This window comes from Sceloporus undulatus, chromosome 2, assembly GCF_019175285.1.
Source record: "Sceloporus undulatus isolate JIND9_A2432 ecotype Alabama chromosome 2, SceUnd_v1.1, whole genome shotgun sequence".
Taxonomy (NCBI): Eukaryota; Metazoa; Chordata; class Lepidosauria; order Squamata; family Phrynosomatidae; genus Sceloporus; species Sceloporus undulatus.
Window position 1 is genome coordinate 78,887,547 of NC_056523.1, and position 27,354 is coordinate 78,914,900.

General features: G+C 40.6%; 1 protein-coding gene across 5 annotated transcripts in view; it reads left to right on the forward strand.

The window, feature by feature from the left end:
• Window positions 1-27,354, forward strand: part of RNF123 (ring finger protein 123) — a 152,785-nt gene that overhangs the window by 52,888 nt on the left and 72,543 nt on the right. For all 5 annotated transcript variants that reach the window (XM_042452202.1, XM_042452206.1, XM_042452207.1 and 2 more), the window contains exons 25-35: window positions 462-545; window positions 1,715-1,822; window positions 2,632-2,809; window positions 5,000-5,074; window positions 5,446-5,533; window positions 5,804-5,891; window positions 6,133-6,217; window positions 11,937-12,076; window positions 12,786-12,974; window positions 14,813-14,888; window positions 19,503-19,587. In XM_042452202.1, coding sequence (XP_042308136.1) covers window positions 462-545; window positions 1,715-1,822; window positions 2,632-2,809; window positions 5,000-5,074; window positions 5,446-5,533; window positions 5,804-5,891; window positions 6,133-6,217; window positions 11,937-12,076; window positions 12,786-12,974; window positions 14,813-14,888; window positions 19,503-19,587 — 1,196 coding nt within the window. The remainder of the gene's footprint in view (window positions 1-461; window positions 546-1,714; window positions 1,823-2,631; window positions 2,810-4,999; window positions 5,075-5,445; window positions 5,534-5,803; window positions 5,892-6,132; window positions 6,218-11,936; window positions 12,077-12,785; window positions 12,975-14,812; window positions 14,889-19,502; window positions 19,588-27,354) is intronic.

Genomic DNA, 27,354 nt, shown 5'->3' on the forward strand with positions numbered 1-27,354 from the left:
GGCATTTATTTGCAGTTGAGAAGCAGCAGGTTGGAGATGGGATGCTAGACTTCCAATCTGTCTCTTTTCCCACTAAGGGGAACTCAAAATACAGGGGATATAGAAAAAGACGTTGAAGAGGAATGGCTTTGGAGAAAAGGATTGCAGGTGGTAACACAACAGTAAGATGAAGTGTTACTCAAAATTGCTCTCCAGCCTGTTTTACTGCTGTTTGGCAATTATTCCGTTTCTAAGTCATGGATCTCTGACTATTGTGTGTAGTTCTGCCCTTGAGTTAGTAGATTTTGCATTGTCTGGGTATAGTAACAGGTTGGTGAGAGGACTCCTTGTGATATTGGACCTTGCAAAGTATCTATGTTGTCATATTCATGTTAAGTTTTCCTTTTTTTCTGGCAGATAAGCCATATGTGCTGTAATTTGCTTAGGAAAGCTGGCTTTTTTGATATTTATTTGTGTTTCAGATGGTAGGTGTTTCTGATGATGTGAATGAGTATGCTCTGGCATTGAAGGACACTGAAGAAAAGATTAGCCGATGCCCAAAGAGGGTAAGAAGCTATTTTTTTCAGCTTTAAAAGTGATTCATGTGGCTTCTAAGGAAGGAATGATTGTAGCCATTCCTTCACACTTACTAGAATTCCTAGAGACATCTAGAATTGCTTTACATTGATTATACACACAATATATGGATTCTTATATTCACCTTCCCATAAAGTAGGCTCATACTGCCTCCATGCTGTGCTTTTCTTACATCACTTGAACACTGCATTACATGGGAATCGTTTAGGCCCTGATCAGTGCTCTACTCTTACAGGCTTAAATGTAATTTCCTGATTAATGTCTCTAACTGAGAAGTAATGATGGGTTAATATCCATTTGGGTAGAATAAAATGATTGTTTCATGTGGTGCTTCTGTAATTATGATGAACTCAGTTCCTTTGATACCTAGCTGTTATTTAAGTGCTATTATGAAGAACCACATGCTGCTAAATTAAGAGCTTGCACTTTGCAAAAGATCTCAAAGAACTGAATCCAGGTTGACTCTTACCTATAATTATAAAAATCTGCTTCCTTTAAAATTTCAATTATAGTTCTAAACTGCAGGCCTTTTTGAGCCCCTGCCTCTGCAAAACGTGTGAAGCTAAGCATGTTGAGTCCAATGATATACCAGAAGCCAACACACTAAAACAGCTCACACAGATTGTCATCTTCTTTGAGAATTAACATGCCACCACAGTCTCATGCAACATCATGGTTCCCTTTCCATGATATCAATTTTTTTTAAAAAAAGGGAGAGACTGTCACAGTTCTGCATATATTCTTCTTTTCCCCAGTATGCTGCTCTGGCAAGTAGACATGTGCAAACCATTTTTAAGCAAGTGGACCTCAATCATTTTCCAGAAACAATTCTCAGCTTTGTAATTTAACTGTTATGGTGCAAATGCTTCCTGCTCAGTTTTCCTTGATGTTTGTGGTTTGAAAATTTGTATATATTGTAGTTAACCACATTTTTCCTGGGATTTATAATATTTCTGATCTCACTTTAGTGGTTACTGATCCTGTGTAGCAGTGCATATTTTCTATCAAGAATAAAAGAAAACCATTCAAATATGATTAGTCATTTATTAAGTTGGAAAGCTTATTGTGTACATATTTCAGAAAAGAGAGAAAGGTATACAGCATTGTTCTTCCATATTTTTTTCTGTTCCCAATTCAGAGAAGAGATATCTATGAAGAACTGCTGAAGAGCCAAAAGGTTTTCTCTGAGAAGCTTAATCACCTGAGTCGCCGGCTTGCTTGGATCAATGTTACTATTTATTCAAAGGTAAGAGGTAAAGTTCTAGAAATTAAGGTAAAATATAAATGCCTTGCTTAAAGTATTTCAGCTCAGGCTTAACTAGTGCTGAATGGAGCTGTATTGGTGCTGTGTGTGTTTTGTAGTTTTCTTGGTGCAGCTCAGTAAAGTTTATTTTTACTATAGAAAAAAATCAGTGCTGACTTCATACAAAATCTGAAGTCCAATGTATAGAAATCTTGAATTTCAGTACTGATTATTTTCTATAATAAAAATTAACTTTATTTTTCATAGAGCATGGCGTAGGTAACTGCTGGGGAGACAAAGGACTGTGCTTCCTTTCCAAATGACCGAACAGAGTGGCATCTATTTTTACCTTTTCTGGAACGCCACCCTCCCAAATGGAATCCAAAAATGGTAAGAGAGTGGAAGGGATGCTTGAAAATTCAGTAAACCCTGATTAGAGGATAATGGTCTGAGCTTCCCTGCTCACTACGGAACCCCATCAAGGAATGTTATTTTTTTAAAAAAATTAGCCAGACTGGTTGGTGGAAGAATACATACATCAGTACACCACCAGTATCATTAGCATTCAGTGTTTCTCTATAAAGGAAGAGACTTTATTCTATGGCTAGCACAAAAACTACCTTATGTTTTCTGGAGAAGGAATGGGGTAATTAATTCTTCTACTTGCCTGCCTGCCTGCTCATTTGCCTCCATGAAATTGCTGGCTACTTGTGGCTATCAGGTGAGCTGTTAAATACAGGTCAGCTCTGATTAATGCATATCTTCTTCTGCCAATTGAAATGCAAACTAACTATGAATTACTTATTTTACAGGAAAAGATGCAAGATATATACTGGTTGCTACGGGTGTGTATACGCACTATTGAACATGGAGACAGAATTGGCTCACTCTTTGCATTTATGCCTGAATTTTATCTGAGTGTGGCTATGAATACATACAGTGCTCTCAAGAACTATTTCAGCCCAGTCAACAGCATGGAGGAGCTTCCAGGTGAGAAGGAGAAGGTCTTTAAACAAAATTTTCACGTAGAATACAAGGCTCAAGAGAAAACTATCCAATGAAAGACCAGCGCTATCATATTTGGAGATATTATCAATTCTCAGCACCTCCACTACTAGCACACATGCATCCTGCAATTTGCAGACACAAAGTTAATCAAGAGATTGCAAGCTTCTAAATTTGATAATACTGATGCACAGTAAATAAATAATGCTCCATTCTTTAGTTTGAAGTTGATGAACTGCTTTACTGCCTGGCCACATATTTTCCAAGGCTAAAATGTTTCTCTATCAGTTTGTTGTCTTAGCTATGTTACACTGGAACATTCCAAGTAATATGGTAACATAAATGTACAAACTATTGATATGAAACAAAACAGGAGAAAGTGAGGATACATAAACAATTGCCGAAGAATGGAATAAGAAGAAAAGTCATTCATTTTGATTGAGGAGACATCTGGAGAGCACTAGTTTGGGGAAGACTTTATTCATTGTCATACTAGCTTTTTTGACTTGCATTGTGTGAGAAACCATATGGATTTATCACCATAGAATCATGTTGCCATAGTGCACATCTACGTAGAGCTTTTTCAAGTGCACTTTCTGATCTTGCCTCACATATGATGTGAAGTTCTATAGCTGCAATGAACATTTGTGTGTTCCAGCCAGACTGTCCCAGAGAAGGAAATTAACCAAGTATTATCCCCAGCTGTGAGGTGTGCATGATTTCTTTTCTACCACTGATATGGAGTAAATTTCCGTTCCTCTTTAAAAGTCTTAACATCTGTTGCCTTGCCTTTTTTTTTAAAAAAAAAGTAATATAAATATTCTGTGCTGGCTTTCTCGAAAAACGATACCCCATGTACTGTGGTGTTTATTGTAGAAGTCTTTGTGCTCAACTAGAGCAATAAGGCAGGCTGACAGTTGGCTTCAATGGCTCCCTTAATCTGATCTTTGGTTAATGCCCCTGAAAGCTTCAGGCAAGGCACAGGTCCCTTGACCTCATGCAGTTGCAATGTGTCAGCATTTTTCAGTCTGGAGGATATTGTGTCTTTTCATGTTTGTTTCCAGTTTTACTGTACAGCTTTGTGGTACTGATTACTTGACTGTTCATTATTTTTGACTACCAGGGACGGCTAAAGTCACAAAAGCAAAAATAAACCTTGCTGTCTTCCTCTTTTTCTTCTTCAAGTTCCTATTATTATATTTGCTTGCTTCCCCAGGTTTTGAATTGTGCAATGTTTTCTCTTAGCATGCAGTTATGTTGTTTTGGGAGATGTACACAATACATTTGTCGTTGTTCACAGAATCATAGAGCTGGAAAGAGACCATAAGGGCCATCCAGTCCAACCCCCTGACAAGCAGGAAGACACAATCAAAGCACGCTCCAGCTTGTCAACATCCATGTTGTGTGCCTTCAGATAATTTCTGACTTACAGTGATCCTATCATAGGGTTTTCTGGGGCTGAGAATGTGTGACTTGCCACAGGTCACCCAGTGGATTTTCATGGCTGAGTGGGGAATTGAACCTTGGACTCCAGAGTGGTACTCTAATCTCAAACCACTACACCACACTGTCTCTCACAATATCTAGTTGCACTCCCAAGAATCTAAAGCACAGGTGGGAAATCTGTGGCCCTTCAGATGGGTTTTGGACTACAGATACCGTCTTTCCTCACCACTGGGCGTACTGCCTGGGTCTAATAGGAACTGGAAAAGTGAAATCTGCAGGGTCATTGATTTTCTTCCTCTGATCTAAGGGAAAATGCATTACATGTATGCATCAGTGTAGCATGTATATTCTTATTTTAGGTTAATAGTTGACAACTCAAAGCCATCTTGAAAGATAGAACAATAACTGTTATCTTGCATCTTTGCTACATTTAGGAGACATAATCTTTTGAATTTAAGGAAATCCCCATGTTTGTAATTAAGTGCTGAATGAGAAGTGACAACACTAGGAGCTGCTGAACAAACTTTTTCTCTCAGATTTTCAGACAGATTGCAGGCTGTTCTCCAGACCCAGGCAAAAGGGGCTTCATTCATGTTTTTGCTGGGTCAATCTGAGAGCTAAACAAGAAAGCAAATTCGAAAACTATGTTAGGCTGAGGTTCATGGATTCTGTAGCTATAGGATATGTCTATGTTTTATGACCTTACTGTCTAGAACATTTTATTTTCAGGCTATGAAGAGACTTTGACACGCCTTGCTGCCATTTTAGCCAAGCACTTTGCTGACGCCAGGATTGTGGGCACTGGTAAGACAGCTCTTGTTTTTTGGAGGTGAAATCTGACTATACTTATTTTGGAGCCAGGGTGGGTAGAAGGAATAGGCTAAACGTATGGCTTGTTAATTCTCTGATTTTCAGTTAACACTTCTGGAATGCTAAAGAATCTTCCTTGTAATTTTTAAATACCACAATATGGTGCAGAAAGAATGGATAATTTCAGGGATTGACAGCAGTTTTGTTTGTATCTGTTTATCTTGATTTCTTGTCTCTTGGTTTTTTCTCTGCCTCCCAGCACTGTAGTGAACTAATGCATTATAATCTCTTGTGTATTTTTCTGGAAATTTATCTTACTGGTATATCTGCTGTTTCATTAAAATCCGATCTGTTTCCCTATTCAGACATCAGAGACTCCCTAATGCAAGCACTGGCCAGCTATGTTTGTTACCCTCACTCACTCTGTGCTGTAGAGAGGATTCCAGAAGAACAGTAAGTTTTTGGTTCTTCCTTCCCTGAATAATAACTTGTACCAAGAGAAACGATCTTATCTTCTATTTCTGAAACCAGGCATAATTCCTGTGCTTTTAAATCCCTTTGGTGTGCATGTGGAAACTGCTTCTCCCTTGTCTCCTCACACTGTGCTTCTATTTCTTCACTCTGAAGTAAAGTAAACATCCTGCCTTGGGTTACCCTTGCCTGTTCTTCCCTGGCATCTGCCCCTCTCACGGGGAGCTGACCTGTTTTGTTTTATTCTGGCAGGCGTATATCCATGATGAGGAACCTACTTGCCCCCTATGAGCAAAGACCCTGGGCCCAGACGAACTGGATCCTTGTACGGCTGTGGCGAGTAAGAAAAGATTCTCCCCTTACTTTTTCACTTTTACACAGGGGGAGAACTCCATTTAGTTGGAATTTGTAGTTTGGTTTGAACTAGAATTTGGTTTGAACTCCCTGAATTCTCCCTTAACTTTATTCATTGAAGGTTTGTTATCTCCTTCTGGTGGGAAAGTCTTGGTGTTGCTGTAGGAGATAATCAGCAATCTTCTAAGGAACTCCCCCCACCACACTTTTCTCCCCTTCTCTTATAGGGCTGTGGATTTGGATACAGGTACACACGCCTTCCTCATCTGCTGAAAACCAAGCCAGAGGATGCAAACCTCCCCAGCTTGCAGAGTGAGTGGGGCATATGGGGTTGGGAAATGCCCTTTGCATAGGTAAATATAATACTCTTGCTGGCCATGCCCTAATGTAGTCTGCTATTGACTCTGGCAGCAGAAAGAAAACATACTGAAGTGTCACATTCCCTGTGCCAATCTGTCTACTGCCACATCAGCTGGTAATATTGCTAACTCCTAATACTAATTAATATAATCTGATGCCTTCCCTGACTGTAGCAAATAGGATGTGCAGAATTACTTTTTAATACCTTGACACATTCCCAAGCTCTTTTCTATATTGAAAACCCCTTATTTTTAAAAGCATCAGTAAGATAAGCAGATGTTTTTAACCACAAAGTTTATGGAGAGACAGTTATTTATTATTATTATTAACCTTTATTTATAAAGCGCTGTAAATTTACACAGCGCTGTACATACAGTCTTTTAGTTAGACGGTTCCCTGCCCTTAGGCTTACAATCTAAGAAGACACGACACAAAAGGAGAAGGGAGTGGTGGTGGGGAATGGGATCAGGTCCAGCAGTTCTCCACCTCTGAGGCCTGGACCAAGGCAGATGGACTGGAGGAAGTGCTTGGCTTCTTAATTAATGGTTAAAAGGAGGCTTCCTGGGTTAGAGAGGGGCTAGCCTCTGGGAATGCTTCTCTAAACAATATAGTCTTTAACTCAGTTTTTAAACTGGGTAGAGAAGTGATGAGGTGTGCATGTGGGGGAAGAAGGTTCCAGGAGTAAGGGGCAGCAAGTGAGAAGGGACGAATTCGGGAGGGGACAGTGGTAGTCCTACACTGTGACAGGAGACCTTGACTACAAGAGCGGAGGGTGCGAATAGGAATGTAAGGAGAAAGAAGGTCAGATAAGTAAGGAGGGGCCAATCCATGGAGGGCTTTGAAAGTCAATAATAAAAGCTTGTACCGGATGCGGAAGGGGAGCCAATGAAGGGAGGATAAAAGACGTGAAACATGGTCAAAGCGGCGAGCGGATGTGACAATACAGTTTTAGTAACATAGAATATAAGGTCAAAGCAAGCATAGATAGGGAATGTCTGAAATAATTCCAAAGCCACAGTAATAATAAAATTCAATATATGTTAGATAGACAGATTTCTTCTTGGGTGCCTGCCTACGTTAAACTAAGCAGGCTGTGCCGCTCTTGAATTGCCAGCCTCTCCTGTATATAAATCTGGTATGTCTTCAATAGTGTGTGCTAGTTGCTCTCATTTCTCGAGAGAATTGGTGGGACCTACCCTTGTTCTGAGGTGTTTGTTCATCACCTACATATTTAGAAATCTAGCATTACAGTAGTACTCAATACATCTTTATTGGGCATGGCAAGGAGCTCTGAGAGACTCCAGTTACAAGTTTCAGGGGATTTGGCATCTCCTCTTAGGTGACCGCAGAAATGATGTCAAAATTCTTCCACATTCACAAGAGGTACTAGTTAAGTTCCTGAGAGCTCTGGTCTCAGGGCTTTGCTAATGCTGACTTTGTTGATGATCAGACGAATAATCTTGGAGCTGCAGGCATAAAAGTCACTTTTGAGATTGGCCAGAGTTTTTGAGCTAGTGAAGATAGTACTGACCTCTTTTGTTTAAGTCTCTGTCTTCTGTGCTGCTGAGTGGGTATATTAATCAGGCCTGTGGGCTCTTGGAGAGATGATTTAATGGAGGGGAAAATCTCACATCCCAGCAGAAGGTGGCAGTAGTGGCACCTTATCAGCCTGTCTAAGAAGACTTGCATCTATATTTAATGTTTTTCTGTTTGTTTGTTTCTCTATTTCTTGGGCCCAGGAGATCTCTCTGTTGCTAGTTTCCAAAGTAAGTTTCTTGTTGTCTTCCATGTATATTGTGGTGGAATAGTAGGTTTCAGCCCTTTAGCAGAGTCTCTTTCCCTCCTGTCCTTGGTGTAGAGTCAAGTCCTGTTGTTCTATCCAACTATAAGTAAGGCTAAGCATATGGAAATGTTGTGCTAGGAAAATGAAGGAGGTAGATCAGCATACACCAAGTGATGGTGACCTGCCAGTTGTGCCTCTGCATTAATGTTTATGTGCCTATTTACCTTTAGTTGGAGGGTAGATTCTGAATGCAAGGAAATCTGTAGTTGCTCTCTCCACTGCAGTTCCCCCTTGTGGCTGTTGCTTCTACTGCCATTTTCCTCTTTAGTCTTCTGTATCCCTTCCTATCCTTAAACATGTCCTTCATCAAAGATGGGAAAGAACAAGGAAACAGAAAAGTTCAATAGATAGCACTTTCTCTCTACATCATCCAGTTGATTTTCCCAAGGCTGTCATGGAGCTCCATCATTTTAGGGTATCTATGTGTGTGCATATGTGGTCCTACAGTGGCCTCAGGATATCTCATGGGGAATGTGGCATTGTTTCATTTTCTTAGGTTTTGGCAAGGTCCTGTCTCTCTACCCGTTATTTCTGCAGCTGGCTCCAAAAGGTCTAAGGAAGGGTACAGGATCCTCTGACTAGTGATCCTGTTCTGTGCTATTTTGAATTGTACTTTAATGAATAATTAATTCTGTGTTAATTGAAAGGAGTTTGTCTACTAGCCGTCCTTGGGACATTGCCCAAGAGGGACAGAATTCCCCTCTCCCAAGATTTTGTTGTGCTACAGAGAAGGAGTAGAGTACAGACAAAAGCAGAAAGATCAGATGTCCTCTGCCTTTTACCTTTGTGTAGAATTTGAAACTCTGCTCACCTTTCAGTTGCTAAGATTCCTCATCTTATATGCTTAAGGCATTCTCTTGCTTACTAGAAGGCAGAGATGGTCACTTTCTTGGGGCTCAAGGGATCAGGATCATCTTTTGATCTCCAAACACAGTTTACTGAAGGATGGTTCATATTCTTTTCCTGTCTGTAGCCCTCTGATAACTTTTTTTAAACTGAAGATGACAGTGATTAGGAGGTTGCTGCCTACATGAGGAGACACACAGGAGACTTGCTTGTGATGCTTCTCCATCTCTCTTTCTTTCTCATGCGTACACACACATAAACACCCACCCATCCCACCTCTTCCTGCTCTAAGAGGTATTAATAATTCTCTGTTGGCAGTTTCTTCTAGTCTCGGTGTATTTCTCTTAAGGCTGGTTTGAGAGCTCAAAGTTTGAATGGCAAGCCTTCCAATTGCATTCCTTAGCAAGCAAGTAGTATTCTAGTAATTGTTAAACTTTATGAACCTTGTTTAGGAGAGAGAGAGAAAGCCCATTGCATCAAGATTTTTTTGAGTAGGGAGTGGAGTCTAGAATATTCATAGTTTGGGGTGGCTCTTTTTAATACAACAAGGGGGAAAAAACCTTTGAAATCTTGAAAGAGTTTTTCATCTGTTTAAAAGAAAAAAACAATATCAAGTCAATTTGATACTTGATGAAAATTATCACAGAGGCTTTCAGAATGAGGAAGAAATATTTGCCCAATTTATAGCAATGTATGTCTACATCCACACTGACAGAGTCAACTACAGTGCTAACTAACATATGCCAACAGATATGGGAAATGAAACGATGGCCAGTAGATTGGAAATGATCAATATATATCCCCATGCACAAAAAAGGAGACACAAAAGACTATAACAACTATAGGACAATAGCATTAATTTCAAACACAAGTAATATCATGCTCAACATTCTGCAACATAGACTCCAGCCATTCATGGAGAGAGAAATCCCAGAGGTTCAAGAAAGGAAGACGCGCTAGGGACCACATTGCAAACATACGATGGCTAATGGAGTGCACCAAGGACTTCCAAAAGAAAATCAGCATGTGCATTATAGACTATAGCAAAGCCTTTGATTGCATAGATCATGAAAGGCTATGGAATGCCCTTAAAGACATGGGAGTGGCAACACATCTGATAGTCCTGATGAGGAATCTGTATTCAGGACAAGAGGCTACTGTCAGAAAAGAACAGAGAAACAGAATGGTTCCCAATTGGCAAAGGGGTCAGACAAGGCTGCATCTTATCACCCTGTCTGTTCAACTTGTATACAGAACATATTATAAGAAAAACAGGCTTGGACACAAAAGCAGGAGGAAGAAATATCAACTATCTTAGATATGCAGATGACACCATAATACTAGTAGAAAACCTCCAAGACCTGGAACAACTATTAAGGAAGATCAAGAAATAAAATGCAAAAGCAGGCTTAAAGAAAACAAAAATAATGACCACGGAGAATCTACACAAATTTATCCTAGACAATGAAGAAATAGAAATAGCAAAAAAGTTCTCGTACCTGGGATCAAGCATTAATAGAAACAGGGACTGCAGCCAGGAAATCAGAAGAAGATTAAGAATGGGGAGGGCAGTTATGAAAGAACTAGAAAAGATCCGAAAATGCAAAGATATACAACTCAGCACAAAAGTTAGAATCATACAAGCCATTGTATTCCCTATTATTGTGTATGGATTGAGAGCTGGACAATTAAGAAACAAGATAGGAAGAAAGTTAGTTCTAAGCATTTTGAGGAGGGAAAAGCAATGTCAAAAACAGTCCTTGGTTGGGTTGCCATTGACTTCATTCATTCATTCATTCATTCATTTCCTATTGTTTTTATTGCTGTGGCCCCTGTAATGTTAGCAGCATGTGCAACTAAATTAGTTTCATTATGAATTAGTTTATGAATAGGAGCCCTGGTGGCGCAGTGGTTAAATGCCTGTACTGCAGCCACTCACTCATAAATCACAAGGTTGTGAGTTCAATACCAGCCAGGGGCTCAGGGTCCACTCAGCCTGGCATCTTTCCAAGGTCACTAAAATGAATACCCAGCTTGTTGGGGGCAATTAGCTTACACATTGTAAACCTCTTAGGGAGTGCTTAAGTGCACTGATAAATGGTATAGAAATGTACTTGCTACTTGCTATTTACACACCAACATCTACAACACTCTCATGCCAGACTACTTTCATTGAGAAGTGGGATGGGAAGAGGGGAAATGAATGTCCCTCCTTCATACTGTGCTGAGAGGAATTTCTTGATGAGAACTAGCAAATTGTCTGAAGATAGTCTCACCTCACCATGACCCTCAAGTGGTTTCTCAAGAATTCTCCTTAAAAGAGATACTGGTTGCAAGTCTGGGGGTTTATGAGTAGCCTGGAAAAGGCATCAGACTTAATTTTTCCTCCTTCCCTCTCCTTGATTTTTTACTCACTGTCTTTTCCAATTGGAGCTAGGCAGACAAGTGCAAGTACATGTTATACTGACAGAGAGGAGTGTGGATCTGCTCCCTGGGCACTGATGTCCTGCTGAGGAGCTGTTGTGATGCTGTTTTCGGGAAAGATTAGTTCTGAGTTGACCTGAGGCCTTGTAGAGATGAGTGGAAGGAAAGCTTGACTGGAGCTCAGCTGTAGGGTACAACTTCTTATTTTCATAAAGCCAGCAAATGTGCATGACCACATCCCAGCTAATTCAAGGTGGCATTATGGCAAAGTGCTTCAGGCCTTGGAGATGGGACAGGCTCAGAATAGGCCATGGAAGAGCTGGCCTTGGAGATGGCACCTGCCATATCTATTTATTGCAAAGAGGACTTCTGTGGGAGGCGATTCAAAGAATTCCTTGTGGTTTTATGGTGTCAAATTTTGGGTCTGTGGAGCACAAAAGGTGTTAAAATGTTTTCCTTTCCATGTGACTACAGCAAAGCAGGCAAGGGTCAGGTTGTAACTTTGCAATACCTTTTGACAATGTGATCTCTTTAGAACCTGCTACTGTTTCATTCCAGAGCCTTGTCCATCCACCCTGCTACAGCGACACATGGCGGACCTGCTGCGCAGTGACCGTGAAATGGCACCCAGTTTCCTTAATAGTGTCCTTAACCAGCTGAACTGGGCCTTCTCAGAATTCATAGGCATGATTCAGGAGGTAAGAGTTTAGGTCTAGAATAAATCTGATTGGAAATCTAATTGGAAGGGGCAGGTCTCTGTCAGATGACATATTGTAGGAAAAATAAGGTCTTCCCATATTAGATACTGATAAAGATTGCAGCCGAGGTTCTCAACTTATGTTCAGCTTGGGCATGAGCTGAAAAAGAAGGGAGAGCCAAAGGTTAGAAGGTAAGTCTTAAATAAATAATTATGGTTGACCTTTCAAGGCCCAAGAAAAGTAATTTGTTTGTGTTATAATCAATATCTCAAAAAAGCAACTTTCATCTTTCAATTTTTCAAAAATAATTAAAATAGTTTTAAAAAAAAAAGTCTGGATGTTTAATTATGGTTCAAGAGACATCTCATAATTCTTTCATCATCACCCCCAGCATCCACAACAGAGCATGAGATAGCAGTAAGTAGCACAGTAAAAACCAGGACTTAAACCATTGGATACTCCCAACATTTAATGAAGCTACTACACCTGGATTTCTGTAAAAGTATCTAAAAATTGCAGTTATACCACAAAAGGAATTATGTTACCCTTATTAATTTACATTTATAAAGTAATGTAGTCATCATCCCTTCCTTATTGGAAAAAGGAACTAATTGTTTGTAATTAGATCCAAGCTCTGGGGCTTGTGAGGTATGTGAAGAGAATAGCTGCTGCTTTTTACTGATGCTTATGTTATGTTTTATTTGAGTAGATACAACAAGCTGCAGAGCGCCTTGAAAGAAACTTTGTAGACAGTCGCCAACTGAAGGTGTGTGCAACATGCTTTGATCTCTCGGTGAGTCTGCTCAGGGTCTTGGAAATGACTGTCACTCTGGCTCCTGAGATCTTCCTGGATTGGAGCCGTCCGTCATCAGAGCTATTACTCAGGAGACTTGCACAGGTACTCACCTTTCTTCATGAAGACATTTGGTTAGATATATGATTGTGGAAAAGATTTCCTAGCTGAGGATGGATATGTTGCCATTTGGCCAGATTTGCAGCACCTGAGATATTCTGAAATGTTTTAGTGCTGGTTAGGAGCAAGTTTAAGCATTGATTTATGCAGAACATCAGGTTTGTTCTCCTTGCCCCATCCTATGCTACTATCATTCTCTCGCAGTGATTATTTAATGTATGTATAGCAAGATAAGATCTCCAGCTCTTTTTCTTTAATTGTAAACTTTAATTTCTCTGGAAGAAAAATTCAGAGAAAATATTTGCATCAGTTTCATGAAATGTGAAGGATATAATGTAATGTTTGCAAAAATGACCTCCTCCTTTAAGTCTCAAACCTTGCTTCCTTTTCTCAGATGTCTTAATGTTTCCTACTATTTCCTTAAGTCCTCCAAATCGGAATGCATCAGTATGTGTCCCTTTGCTTCCCCCCATTTTTTTTAACCTGAAGAAATCGTTTTCCTGTTTTTGGAGACCTCAGGTTTCACCAGTTTAAATGGCTTGCATGTCCCTGCAAACTTTCAGAAATCCTCTGAAATGAAAAGAAATTAGGCACAGACTCCAGAACACTTCCTCTTTCAGTTATTTGGGGATTTACTGGCATCTCCAGAATAGTGTAGCCAGCAGTGGACCCTTGGGACTAGAATTGGCCCCCAGATCAATAGGCATCCATGTGAGGTTGGATGTGTTTGACAAGGCACTTATAGCAGTTGCAAGAGGTGAATGGAAATGTACATAGTTCTGCCTTCTAGCCAAATAACTGTTAGCCTATGTGTGTAGCTAAATCGACCCAACAACTTATGTGTTTGGGGGTCTTGCATATGAAAGAGATCTAGTCAAACAATCATGCACTGTGTAACGTGCCAAAACAGATTAACAGCCCTGCATATACATACACAGTTCTCAATGTGGCATGTTTTTGAAATTGTTTTGAATTCATTCTTAAAACAGTACAGCACTTGTCCACCTGTCAGATGTTCTCTGTGTACCCTTTTCAGAAGTCTGCTATACTTTTGAAGGAGCATCAGATGCCATTTTGGAAAAATTAATAATTCTTTACAATTTCTTTTACCAGTTCCTTTAAACGAAATGTTCCTTTTGACAAACCTTGTATATGGCTTTTTTTCCTGAAGTTCCAGTGTGTGCATTTGATTTGTTCAAACTTGATTTGTTCAGAAAAGGTCCAACTGGGCTCTGCCAGTTGCCATCCCAGGAGCAATAGTGAGCTGGTTTCCAGTCTAATAATATTTCCAATGGAAGAGTTTGTAGCTTGAAATGTGAACTGATATAATCTGACCATTGTTTTTAGCCTGTTAGTGCTGAGGGCTTGTCTTGTCTGTTACTGGCTCACTAGAGCCCTGTCTGATTGGTATCTGCCATGCCATGTGATCTAGGGAGCAATAGACAAAGCTTTATGGTGTTTCTAGCCACTGCCTCACCACTTGCTGCTTGGGTAGGTTCTTTAAAAAGCTTCCTCTGCTATTTTGGAACCGATAGTTAGAAAGTACCAGCACGTACAGCAAGAAACTATCCTCAAAGTGATTTTTTGTGAATTTGCAGTACACTTTATTATAGAACTCTGCCAATATGTACGTACTGTTGCAGATATATTTCAGAAAGGGGAGTGGAAATTTGGAGGGTTGGTTTTTTACAGGCTTGCTCTTTAGGCAGCTAGAGCAGGAAGCTATACGTGTGGCTTTTTGGTTGGTGTAATGAAAGTATCACCACAAAATGGTGATCACCTTTGCTTTAAGCATTCTTTCATCTCATATCCTTTCCTCACAGCTATTAAATCAGGTGCTAAATCGTGTGACAGCTGAGCGGAACCTGTTTGACAGAGTGGTCAATCTTCGCCTACCAGGTGAGCTACCTTCTCCTCCATCTCACAACCATTTGCGGGAAGGACTCTAGCTGAGTGATAGAACACATGCTTTCAATCCAGAATGTTCTTGGTGTCTAAAGTTGGAAAGATTTGATATCAGGTGATAGGAAAGGCCTCTGCTTTTCTGAAAGGCTTTTTCTAATCCTAAGGAGCTATCCAGAGACATGGTGTGCACTGCACTCTTATACTGCTGCTATTCCACTTTAACTGCTCTGGCTGCCTTCTGCTGTATTCTGGGATTTGCAATGTAGGGAGCGACATTTAGAATTCTCAGACAGAGAGCTCTTAGGCCTTGCTGAACGAAAAAAACAGAATGCAACAGGAGGTAGCCAGAGCAGTAAAAGTGGTATAGCAGCACTATAAGAGTGCAGTTAGGTAGTCTCCTTAGCCATGTTAGTCTGGAATATCAGTATGCAAAGGAATCTTGTAACACCTTTGAGACTGTGTGAACAAAACTGTACCATAAGCTTTCATAGACGTGGTCTGTTTCCTCAGATGCATGGAGTGAACTGGTGCCAGGAGGGACTTAAAGAATTGTGTGAGCCCGTGTCAGTCTGAGTCTGATGATGATGATGATGATAATAATAATAATAATAATAATAATAATAATAATAATAGTTTTATCCCGCCTCTCCCTACAGATTGAGCTGGGTTACAATAGAACATATGAATACACAATACAATTAATATCAATATTACACGATCCCCCAACTCCACCATCAACATGATAATAACAATCAAATGCCAATTAACGTAGTTAAAATAATTAAAAACAGTTTAAATAACAGGTGGATAAGAATAAGACATTTTGGGGCAGATGGGGCTATCCTTTAATGAGAGGTCACTCTGGGAAGGCCTGCCTGAAGAGATATGTCTTGACAGCCTTTTAAAAGATGTCAAGGGTGGTAATATGATGGATCTCCTCCGACAGGTCATTCCACACTTTTGGAGCGGCAGATGAGAAGGTCCTCTGCGAGACCGCAGCCAATTTGGTCTTTGGCTGCAGCAGATTCTTCCCAGTGGACCTGAATGTGTGGAGTGGATTATATGGAGGGAGGTGCTCCCGCAAGTAAGCTGGAGCCAAGCCATGTAGGGCTTTAAAGGTGATAACCAACACCTTGTACTGTGCCCGGAAGCTAATAGACAGCCAATGGAGGGATTTTAAAATAGGTGTTATATGGTCGGTTTTGGATTTACCAGCGACCAACCTGGCTGCCATGTTTTACAGCAATTGAAGCTTCCAAACTAGGCACAAGGGTAGCCCCATGTAGAGTGCGTTGCACAGACAACACTGGGTTGTGAATGGTGTAAGGTAACACCCTGTGTTCTTAATCCTTCCATTATTCGTGGGACATACTCCTCTCTGCTCTCCTAAAACCATACAGGGATGTTTCTATAAATCCTGGGCATTTTTAGTATCTGCACAGACATTCCTACCATGAGCTCTGCCTTGAAAAAAAGGGTAGGAAATGTCTGTGGGTACAGTTTTGTACCATCCTTTCATACTGCATTGTAAGTTGAGTCTGTGCTGTTATTCCCACCTGTTCTTCAGATAAGCTGGATACCAGGAGGGTGGCCATCAGAATGGAAGGGGGTGCATAAAATTTACAGCTGTGGGATATGGTATCTCTAAGCATTACCCAAGGAGTAGTAATTACGTGAGGGCCATGTGCCTGGCCTATTTAAAGCCAGTGGATCTCTCCTCATACAGAGCTTGTTAAAATATGAAATAATCTATATAGAGGTGAAGATTTACAATAAAAGCTGAGAGAGGGAAATACGAGTGAATAGGTAGAAGCTGTGTCAAAAGCAAAATTGCTGAGCAGGTTCCATTTATCATGTAGCGCCATTATCCTGAGTCCATCGTTTTGGTTGCTTACTCTGCTGTTTCATAAGAAAGACAGTAAAGTACTTTCTGTCTTGTTTTCTCAAGCAGAAAGTCCTGCTTTATCCATGCATCATTATCAAATAACTGCTGTGGCATATCTTGTGCGTTAATAGTTGTGCTACTGTAGTTCTGTGACATGCTGATCCTTAATAGGAAATAAACAGTATTGCTGAGTCAGTGTGTCCTTTCTTTTCTTCCTGTGGGACAAAGCTCAGGCCTTCTCTTTGAAAATGCCAGTTGTGGATGTAAATAGGCAAAAACATTAACTTATCTCCAAATTTTGAGAGATCCATTCATCTCTCTGTAGTATGCTCAATACTACCAACATAGCTGGTGTGATGGCAAGAACATTCTAGAACAGGTAGTATTTTCAGGTTGTGTTATACTGATAGAAGTTTCATCTGACATTAGTCAAGCAATCCTTTTAAATTTATGAAAAAATGTCATTCTTCCACTCCATTGAATATTTGAAGCTTGTTTTCAGGTATGCCCCCATACTTCCACCTTGGGCAATTCTGTCGTACTGGAAACATGGGGCATGCTAACATGTGAGATGATTGGCTTTCATAAGGTTAGTTCTTTCCACATTTGAAAACATGGATTGATTTAACATTTACTGTATCTCAAAACTATCATTTTTTAGGCCTGCCTTCAAGTGCTCTTCTCAAGTTTATGTCCTAGGGAAAGTGGGGCCAAGATCATATATGTGTACATAGCTCTGCACGCTCAGATCCACATGCTCCCACGAACCAGCATGTCCCATGCCTTTAGAGGGACTGCTACAATGTTGTTTACAAATGGGAAAGTAAGAAGCGGGGGGAGGGGGGAGATGATGATGATGATAATTTCTTACTTACAGTACTTTATTGTTGTTGTTGTTATTATTATTGTTGTTGTTGTTGTTATTATTATTATTATTATTATTATTATTATTATTATTTCTTACCCACCTCGCCCTACAGATTGAGGCAAGGAACAACAATAATTAACAGATGGACAACATTTTAAAAGATAACAGTTAAAACACTCATCAATTTAAAAAGACAGACAAGATGTACACATATTAAAACAATCCACATTTAAAATTCATCATTTAAAATTCACAATTTAAAAATCATCTGGATAAGCCTGCTGGAAGAAACTGGTCTTTAATGCTTTTTAAAATTTGGACAGCACATTCAGCTGTTGATTCTTTTTAGGCAGGTCATTCCACAGTTTCAGGGTGGGTGAAGAAAAAGTCCTCTGGCTGATAGTCACTAATCTAGTCTTGGCTGACTAGAGTCAACATCTGCCAGAGGACCTGAGCATATGGGGAAGATTATATGGGAAGAGATGATCCTGTAGGTAACCTGTTACCCAAACTATGTAGGGCTTTAAAGGTAATAACCAATACTTGCCAGAAACTATTTGGCAGCTACTGAAGTGATTTTAATGTTGGTGTAATATGTTCACTCTTGGATGTCTCAGTGATCAGTCTGGCTGCCATGTTTTGAACTAACTAAGTTTCCAAACTTGGTACATTGCATTGTAAAAGTCCAGCATGCAGGTTACCAGTGCATGCACTACCATCTTTAGGTCTGCTAGCTCTAGGTAGGGATGCGGCTGGTGTATCAGATGAAGCTGATATTAGGCACTCCTGGCTGTTGCATCTATCTGAGCTGTCATTTGGAGCAACGGATCCAGAAGCACCCCAAGCTGCAAACACAGTCTTTCAAGGGGAGTGTAACTCCATCCAGAACTGGTTGATACACCTCCAAACCCAGGTTAGAACCTTTGACAGTAAACACCTCAGTCTTGTTTAACTTCAATTTGTTTTTCCACATCCAGACCATTACCTACGCCAGGCATTCATTCAGAGGAGACATGCTATTCTTAGCTGAGGCTGTATTTGAAGCATTGAGAAATATATTTTTATGTCATCAGATGATTCAGATCATAGAGAAGCAGCTGGTCTTGGTTTAGGGGAGAGGAGAGGGGGAAGAAATGAGGGTGCACTCTCATGGAGTGCACTCATTTTTGCCTTTCCCAAAGAACTCAGATCAGCTAGATCCTCATGGTGTGAATCAGTTCCCCCTCCCTCCCCTCTTCACTGGTAAAAGACAGCAATAGTAGCCCCTACTGGTGTTTGACAGCTACAGAGCAGTGGGAGGTTGTTAGATAGTGCACAAAAGTGAGAGAGTAGCTGTCTGAGCCCTGTCTAAAATGGAATGCATGCACACATAAGTTTTACCTGCACACAAGTTATTAACAGAACAACAGCCTGTGTGTGGACAAGTGTGTGGACAAGAATATATGCAGGCTGAAGATGAAAGAACGCTATGATAGAACTGGAAGATGGAGCATCATTCCAGAGTTTTGCATGGGAGAGCAATTTTACCATATTCTTCCTAACCCCTGGCTCTTTAAGGCCCAGGAAAGCCTTTTTTCAAAACCAGAAGTCCCCCAGCCTAGTTTAGGAAAAGGCCTCTCCTGGGTCAAAAGTAAGTGTGTGATGGGGGGTGGGAAGCATAGTGAGCTTGTGCCCCCTCATCTTCTAGAGTGAGTAGGGTATTTTGAGGAAACCAAGTGGTTTATTCAACCCAAAACTGGAGATCCAAAAAGGGATATAAGCATTCCTCACACTCAAGATCTTGAATAGTTGCCCGTTTCTTCCCTAGCATTTCTCATTGAAGATTATGACTATTAATCTTTGCTTTCTTCTCCAGGACTGGAGAGCGTAGACCACTACCCAATCCTTGTGGCTGTGACAGGAATTCTGGTCCGGCTCCTTGTTGATACGGACTTTCAAGGGTAAGTGTTCTCTGGTTCTGCTCCATCATGTGCAGAATTCACTGCTTGTAGCTAAAGCAGTTTTCCCTACGGTATTGTGTGGTTGATGGTGGTACTGATACTGTTTGTTGTTTTTTTAAATTTGCTTGTACAGTATTTCATATGCTTATTTTGTTGCAGAATACAGTGGCTTCTTTTAAGAATTTCTTTGCTTTAAACTTATCTCACAGTATTTTTCCTTTCAGACTATGGGAGAATTATGTAGGAAACATCATTGTCTGTACATTACATGGCCGCAGCTCCCATCACTCCTAGTTAGTGTAGCTTGTGTTGAGGGGAGCTGCAGTTCAACAGCATCTGGAGGACTGCATTTTGCCCATTTTTTTTATTACAAATGATCTGTACAAAACACAAAATAGAGATATCCTTGAATTCTTTGGCATTTCCTCAATGGGATACCTTGCTTTCTCTTGCTCTTTCATTTTAGGCCACTGGTAGCTGGTTTGATGTGCTGTATGGATTATAGCTGAAGGGTAGGTAGCTGGACTAGATGATCTTTACATCATTCTGCTGGTGTAAAATTTTTAAAAGATCTGCTTTCCCTCTGTAGTTTTTCCTTCATTTGCTAGTTCTAGGCATTACTCACCTCAGGCTGTTGCAATAATAGTCCATCTGCACCTGTTAAATGTATCTTCAGTTATTTTGGTAACTGAACAGTGCAAGCAGTAGATCAGGCAGATGCACAAAATTTCAAAGGCATGTGGTGATTGGTTGTTTTAAGTTATCAGTGTCTCTGGCTGTGGTAGCCTATTTCAAGGGAAAAAATAAACAAAATCCTGAGGGAAGGTGGCTGCTGATGGGTTTCTTCAGCTCTTCTGTGATACGGCTGGTGGCATTCTCTCCCCCTCCCCCTTTCATTGACCTTGTCATGGTGCTCGGACAGAGCTGCACCTCTTGGTTATTTCAGATAGAATGGTTTGACACTCACTCACAGAATGGTTTAATACCCATGAGTGATGCTGTTTTTCTTTCTGTTTTCTTTTTACCATAATCTTTTCATAGCAAATGAGGTGCCGTTAATTATGGGGGCCATTAGTAGCTTTCATTTTGATTTAGATACTCATCAGCCTGGGTAATGTTACAGTGTGCCCGCGTCATACGCGGGCACACTTTACATGGCTTTCAGGATACGCTGAAAGCCATGCAGGGAGGAAGGGGCGACACGTCCCATAGGGATGAATGGGGTGCATGCCTGAAGCGCATGCGCTCCGCCATGCCGCCACATGCATGAGAACCTTTCATTTAAATGGGGCTCGAGCATATGAGTTATTTGTTTTATGTGGGGGAGTCCGGAACGGATCCCCCGCGTAAACAAAGGGCTCACTGTACTTAGCTGTTAGGAAGGAGCCAGGAGGATTGATTGCTTTCCTGGCTGTTATGAGGTGAGCAGTGAGGGATGAATAGTAAAGCAGTAAAATGCCTTCTCTTTTTACATAAGAAGTAATGTACCAGATAACTGGTACTTTTTAGAGCATCTTAAATCTGGAAAGGAAATAAATACTTAAGTTTTCCTGTTTTTACTTTTCTGCAGCATGTTTGATCTGAGCTTTCTATGCAGGGTTCAGAATGTATTGGTTCCAAGCTTTTGGTTTCTCAAAAGCCTAGATTAAACTATCATAACTTGGTTTTATAAACTGAGATATGGATGGCATTTTGCTTGTATATTGTCCTTGTATTATCCTTGTATCATTCCTCCTTGCAATAAGCCAGGAAGTCTTCAGTTAATTGTAGTGTTTTATTATGTGTAAAACTGAAAAATGTGATCATTTCGTTTTGTTTTGTTTTTGTGAAAAGCCTCATGCAAAGAGGTCCAAATTGGTATCTTAGGACAAAGCTGTTCTTGATATTTTAACCAAACTCTTAAAATAGATTTTCTAATATAATGGTTAAAATATTCCTTGTTTGATTTAAGTTTATTGTAACAGAGAAAGGCATGTAATCCAAAATGTAAATTAAATTCTTCCAATTGTAATAAACATTTATCATCTAGAGAAATCCAGTCTTTGATCCAGAGCAAACTACTAGCATGATAATATAGTTTTAGATTCGGAAGACCAAGGCCACCTCTTTCTTTTTTATCTTCTCCTATCATATAATCCCCCCCGCCCAACACTTAGATCCTCAGGGAGGAATTTGCTACAGCCTTATAAAACAAGGCTGTCCACGACCTCCCAAACGACTTCCTCTGCTGTCACGCCCAGATTGTGGAATGGCCTGCTGGATGAGATCCGTCATATTACCATCCTAAACAGCTTTTAAAAAGCTATAAAGACGGATCTCTTCCGGTGGGCCATTCCTGAATAGTTTCTCCAGCCATCAGAAGAACTCTAAGAACTCCGACTGCACTTTAGTCACGGTTTATAGTTTGTTGCAAAAATTTTTTTAATTTATTTTATTCTTATGTATGTTTTAATTCTTATATCGTTTAATTGTATTTTAAGAGGGGGGGATTGAGGGTGTTGGAATATATGCTTTTTAATCTTTGTAAGCCGCCCCGATTGCATCTTGTAGAGAGCCGGGATATAAATAATAATAATAATAATAGTTATTATTATTGTTATTAATGGTTTCCTCCCCTGCCATATAAATTTGGATAAATCCTTGTCCCACTGGATAAAAGGTTTATCATTAGAGATAATGTTTAAATTTTGAATTAAATATAACATTTTGGGGAGGATGCTCATTTGTACTACTGCTGTCCTTCCTATTAATGATAATTTGAATTTAGACCATATGTCCAAATTCTTTTTAATTTGGTTCCATACTTTGACATAATTGTTATCGAATAATTCCGCAATTTTGTTCGTAATTGTTGATCCTAAACATTTTACTGTTTTCTCAATTTTAAAATCTGATTCAGTTTTCTGTCCAGTTTCTTCCGTTTTGGAGATGTTTTTTGGTCAACATTAATTACTATTTTATCTCTGTTAATTTTAAATCCCGCCAATTCTCCAAATTCTTCTAGTTGTCCCATTGTCCTGAACTGAGCAGGGGGCCAGATTTGATGACATATGAAGACCCTTCTAACGCTTTGATTTCAACAAAGCGGAAAAAACCTTAATCTGTCAGCTAGTTTGATATTTAACCCAGACATAAGAAGACATAAAAAAGTGACTGTGGTAAAGTACAGACTGCCAATAAGCGGCATACCAGCGCTGGTATTAGGGTTAGGGAGCACACACCATGTACACGTTCCCTAACCCTAATATATGCCGGCAGTGTGATAATGGTGGCCCCCTGTGTACATGGGCGCCACCATTATGATGTCATGCGTGTGATGTGTCCAAACGGCGCGGTGCATGTGTGATGTCTTCACACCGCCCCAGGACACTTATGGCAGCCTGGCTGTGCCACAAGAAGGAGCTCCAAAACAGAGCTCCTTCTGGGAACGCGCCTCATTTCTGCAGCCACCAAACGGCTGCGAGAACTATGCCAGGGAGAAAGGGGCGAAGTGGCCCCTTTCTCCAATCACTTTGGCTCCCGGGGTGTCCAGGGGCATGAGGCCCCAAGGACACCCCTTTTCCAGGCCACAGGGAAGTGGTATTTTGCCACTTCTCTGTGGCCTGGAAAAGTGCCGGATTGGGGCCTCTGGGCTGCCGGTATGCCTGCCCTGGCCCCAATCCTCCATGGAAAGGGGCAGCTGTGGACCGCCCCTTTTCCATGGTTTGTACTGGGCCTCAGAAACAAGGAGAATAATTTTTAAATCTTTGTAATCAATTATAATGTTTTACCAACATGCGGTACTGTGTGAATAATTTATGGAATAGTTCTTCTCTATGGCCCTGGAATATCAAGGTCAGCCACAGTTGAGTGGGGAAACAATTTAAAGGAAATTAAATTTGGTATAAAGCAAAGTACTAACAACAGTTAAATACAAAAGTCAGCTCATGAATTTACTTGTAAATCAGTTTTTCAAGGGTTATTAGCATACCTGCCATTCCAGTCTCATCCTTTTCAGTGAAGTGCAGTCCGTCAAAAGGCTTAATTTCATGTTTACAGATTCCATTCGGCATATTTTACTTCTTACATTGTGGTCCTTGCTTTTCGGACAGCTGAGTCCCATCTGGCTAGGCATTTTAACTGCAGCCAGGCTATTTCTGATCATATCCATCCCCTCCCCATCAAGGCCTTGCAGACAGACACAAATCAACCTAAATATATCTACCCTCCTGTTCTCAGAGCCTTGCAGCCTTAAACAGAAGTGTGCCACATGTTCTGTGGTCTTTCCTATATTACAACCAAAGAGATTTTTGTTTCAGACACCACATTATTTAGGATTGTCGGATGCAATAGAAGACAGGACAGCTACACCTTTTAACAATTGGATAGCATAGCGAATTCAGCACATGCAGCTTTCTCATCTGACCACCTTAAATATATTTCACAGATCTTTGTTGTTTTCAGCCTGGATCTGGGAAACCCAATAGGCTTGATTCCATATGCCTCAGTATCAAGTGAATGGATCTCACTAGGAGGTTGTGCATATATCACAGCTTTGAGTATTGTTTACCAACATTAGTCTGCCCACTTCTAGCTGCTTCACAGCTCCTTTACAGCCACAGTTGTGTGCTGACAGCCAAATGCAATTAACACAAACCATCCTTGCCCCTTCAAAGGGGGAAGGGGAGGGGAGGGAGGAAAGTAACATAGCAATACTTTTTCAGACTAACTGGTTTTCACTTTTGCATGAGCTTCTGTAGATATAAAACCACTTCTTCCAATGTGTTGTTTTTGTTGTTGTGTAGTTTGCCCTATGGCAAACCTATCATGGAGTTTTGGCAAGATTTGTTCAGAGGACATTTGCCATTGTCTTTGCAGAATCATAATAAATACATAATCATTGAGTGAAATACACACACACACACACACACACACACACACACACAGTGGTCCCTCTACATTCACTAGGGCTTGGGAGGAAGGACCCCCGTGAAGGTGGAAAAACTGCAAATAAAAAAAACACTGTTCTTTCCTCCTTAGGAATCTCCAGGTCCTCCAGTGCAACTGTGGTCAATGCTGGAGGACCTAGAGATTCCTAGAAAGAACATATTTATCTAAACTGCAAATAATCACATTCTCAAAAGTCAAAGCCGCAATTGTGGAGGACCAACTCTGTGTGTGTGTGTGTACATCCAAAGAAGCTCATGCAAAAATAAAAACCAGATAGTCTTAAAGGTGCTGCTTTTGTTGTTATAATAATAGTTTCCCTTGAGTTGACTTTGGCTCCTGGTGATCCTGTAAGATGAAACATTTCCAAGCCCCTCTATTATTCACTGCTGTGCTTAGATCTTGTAGATTTAGGTCCATGAACTCCCCGATTGAGTCCATTCATTTGGCATGTTGTCTCCATCTCTTGCTCATGCCCTCTGCCTTTCCTAGCATTATTGTCTTTCCCAGTGATCCATGCCTTCTCACAACGTGGCCAAAGTGCAACAGCCTCAATTTAATCATCTTGGCTTCCAGAGCGTTTTCAGGCTTGATATGTTCAAGGAGTCATTTGTTTGTCTTTTTGGCTGTCCATGGTATCCTCAGCACTCTATTCCCTTTTTTATCTTCCCACTCCGTCTTTTTTTTTTTTTTTTGCTGCAAGAGACTAACCCAACTACTTCTTTGAACACTACATCCTGCCCCTGTTTTCCATGCTCATTTCCCCCCCATTTGCTTGGGGGCAAGCTTACCATTTTGCCTCTCTGGCTCATATTGTCATCAGATGTCTACTCAGTACTGATAAATTGCTTATTGCCATCAGTTATTTTGTTTCTTTTCTTGGGAAATAGGCAGATGACAATTGTAATGGAGCATTTCAGTCTGGCTGTGTGGGATGTGCAGTGCACGACAAGACAAGAAACATCTTATGGAGATAAATCAACAGCTTCAGGATAAAGTGGGCTGCATTTTCAAGGAGGAAATAGCACATTGCTTAATTACCTCCAACAGAGCCTTGGATGGTAATTATAGTGAATTATAGTCCTTCTTTCAGTGGTCTCTCTTGTAGCTCATTACACAAACTTCCCTGGGTCATTGTTCAATTATAAGGCTTCTGAATTATTTCTGGAGAGTGAAAAGCAGATACAAATTAAGCTAATTACCAGCTATGCTCTATAACTTCTCCATGCTGATGGCTCTTAGCAATGAGAATTCAGGGTTTTGTTTTGCTGGAGGTGTCTGGAAGGCATTTGAATTGACAGTCCACAGTCTTTTCAACTTCAAGAACTCCACGAGAAAGGCATGTTCAAATCTAATCTAAATTTGGTGGAAAAGCAAGGGTTTATCTCTTTCACATGCTGGGATTGTGCAGGCCACTGCTGTTGCTGCCTGTTGCAAAACCTGAGAGGGATGATGATGATGATGATGATGATGATGATAATAAAATTTATTTATATACTGCTATTCCATTCGATCACAGCGGTGTACAACAATTGCAATAACGATACAATACAAGATAAAAATTGCAATAGATAATTAAAACTTACAAAACAGTGCACAGTATACATAAAATCAACATTTAACCAAGCCAGCAATATACTCGAAGATGTTAATCATATAGAGGGGGGCCACATATATCACGGAACATCAGGGAAGGCTTGATGAAACAAAAAGGTCTTCAGTCTCTTTTTAAAGAGATCCAAGGAGGTGGCGGTGTGGAGCTCCTCGGGGAGGGTGTTCCAGATCCCAGGGGCCAAGATGGAAAATGCCCTTTCAGAGGTTGACCTATATCTTGTAGAAGAGATCCTCAATAAACTCTTCCTAGATGACCTGAGTGTGCGGGGTGGATTATATGGGGAGAGGTGGTCCTCCAGGTACCCTGGGCCCAAGCCATTTAGGGCTTTATAGGTTATAACCAACACCTTGTATTGTGCCCGGAAGTGAACAGGCAGCCAATGGAGTTTGTACAAAATTGGTGTTATATGGTCGGCCCTGGAGCGTCCAGTGACCAGCCTAGCTGCCATATTCTGTACTAACTGAAGCTTCCGGGTTTGGTACAAGGGTGGCCCCATGTAGAGCGCATTACAGAAATCCAACCGATATTTATGGTGGTCATAGGAAACAGAGACCAGGACAAGTTAGACCAAAAGAAGGAACCTAAACAGGGGAGTGAATTTATAGAGCCTTGGATAGATACAAAGACATAGCCATGATACTCTGAAAAATCAGTATGCAAAGAGTTCTTGTAGCACCTTTGAGTCTAACTGAAAGAAAAAAGCTGGTGGTAGCATGAGCCTTCGTAGACTTGAGTCTGAGGAAGTAGACTCAAGTCTATGAAAACTTATGGTACCAGCTTCTGTCGTTCTATTAGGAACTTATCACACAAGGAAAGAAAGCAGAAGTGTAGCCAGACAGTAGCACCTTTCTAAATGTCTCACCAAATGATGCCATAGTTCTTCAATTCTCTTCCCATAGGAGCAATGGCATCACTAGGATTGGCATCAGCTGGTGTAATAACTCATGATGTCAACCCCCCATTGACCTCCTCCACACCATACCGAATCCTTAGTAATGTTTCTGGACTAATACCGAAAAAAATCCTCTCTTTACCCCCTAGTGAGAAATAATTACAGACCAGTTTCTTTGTTACCATTTTTGGGCAAGGTGATCGAGAGAGCAGTTGCCTTCCAACTCTAAGCTGTCTTGGATGATACCGATTATCTAGACCCATTTCAAACCAGCTTCAGGGCGGGCTACGGAGTTGAGACAGCCATGGTTGCCTTAGTCGATGATCTCCGTCTG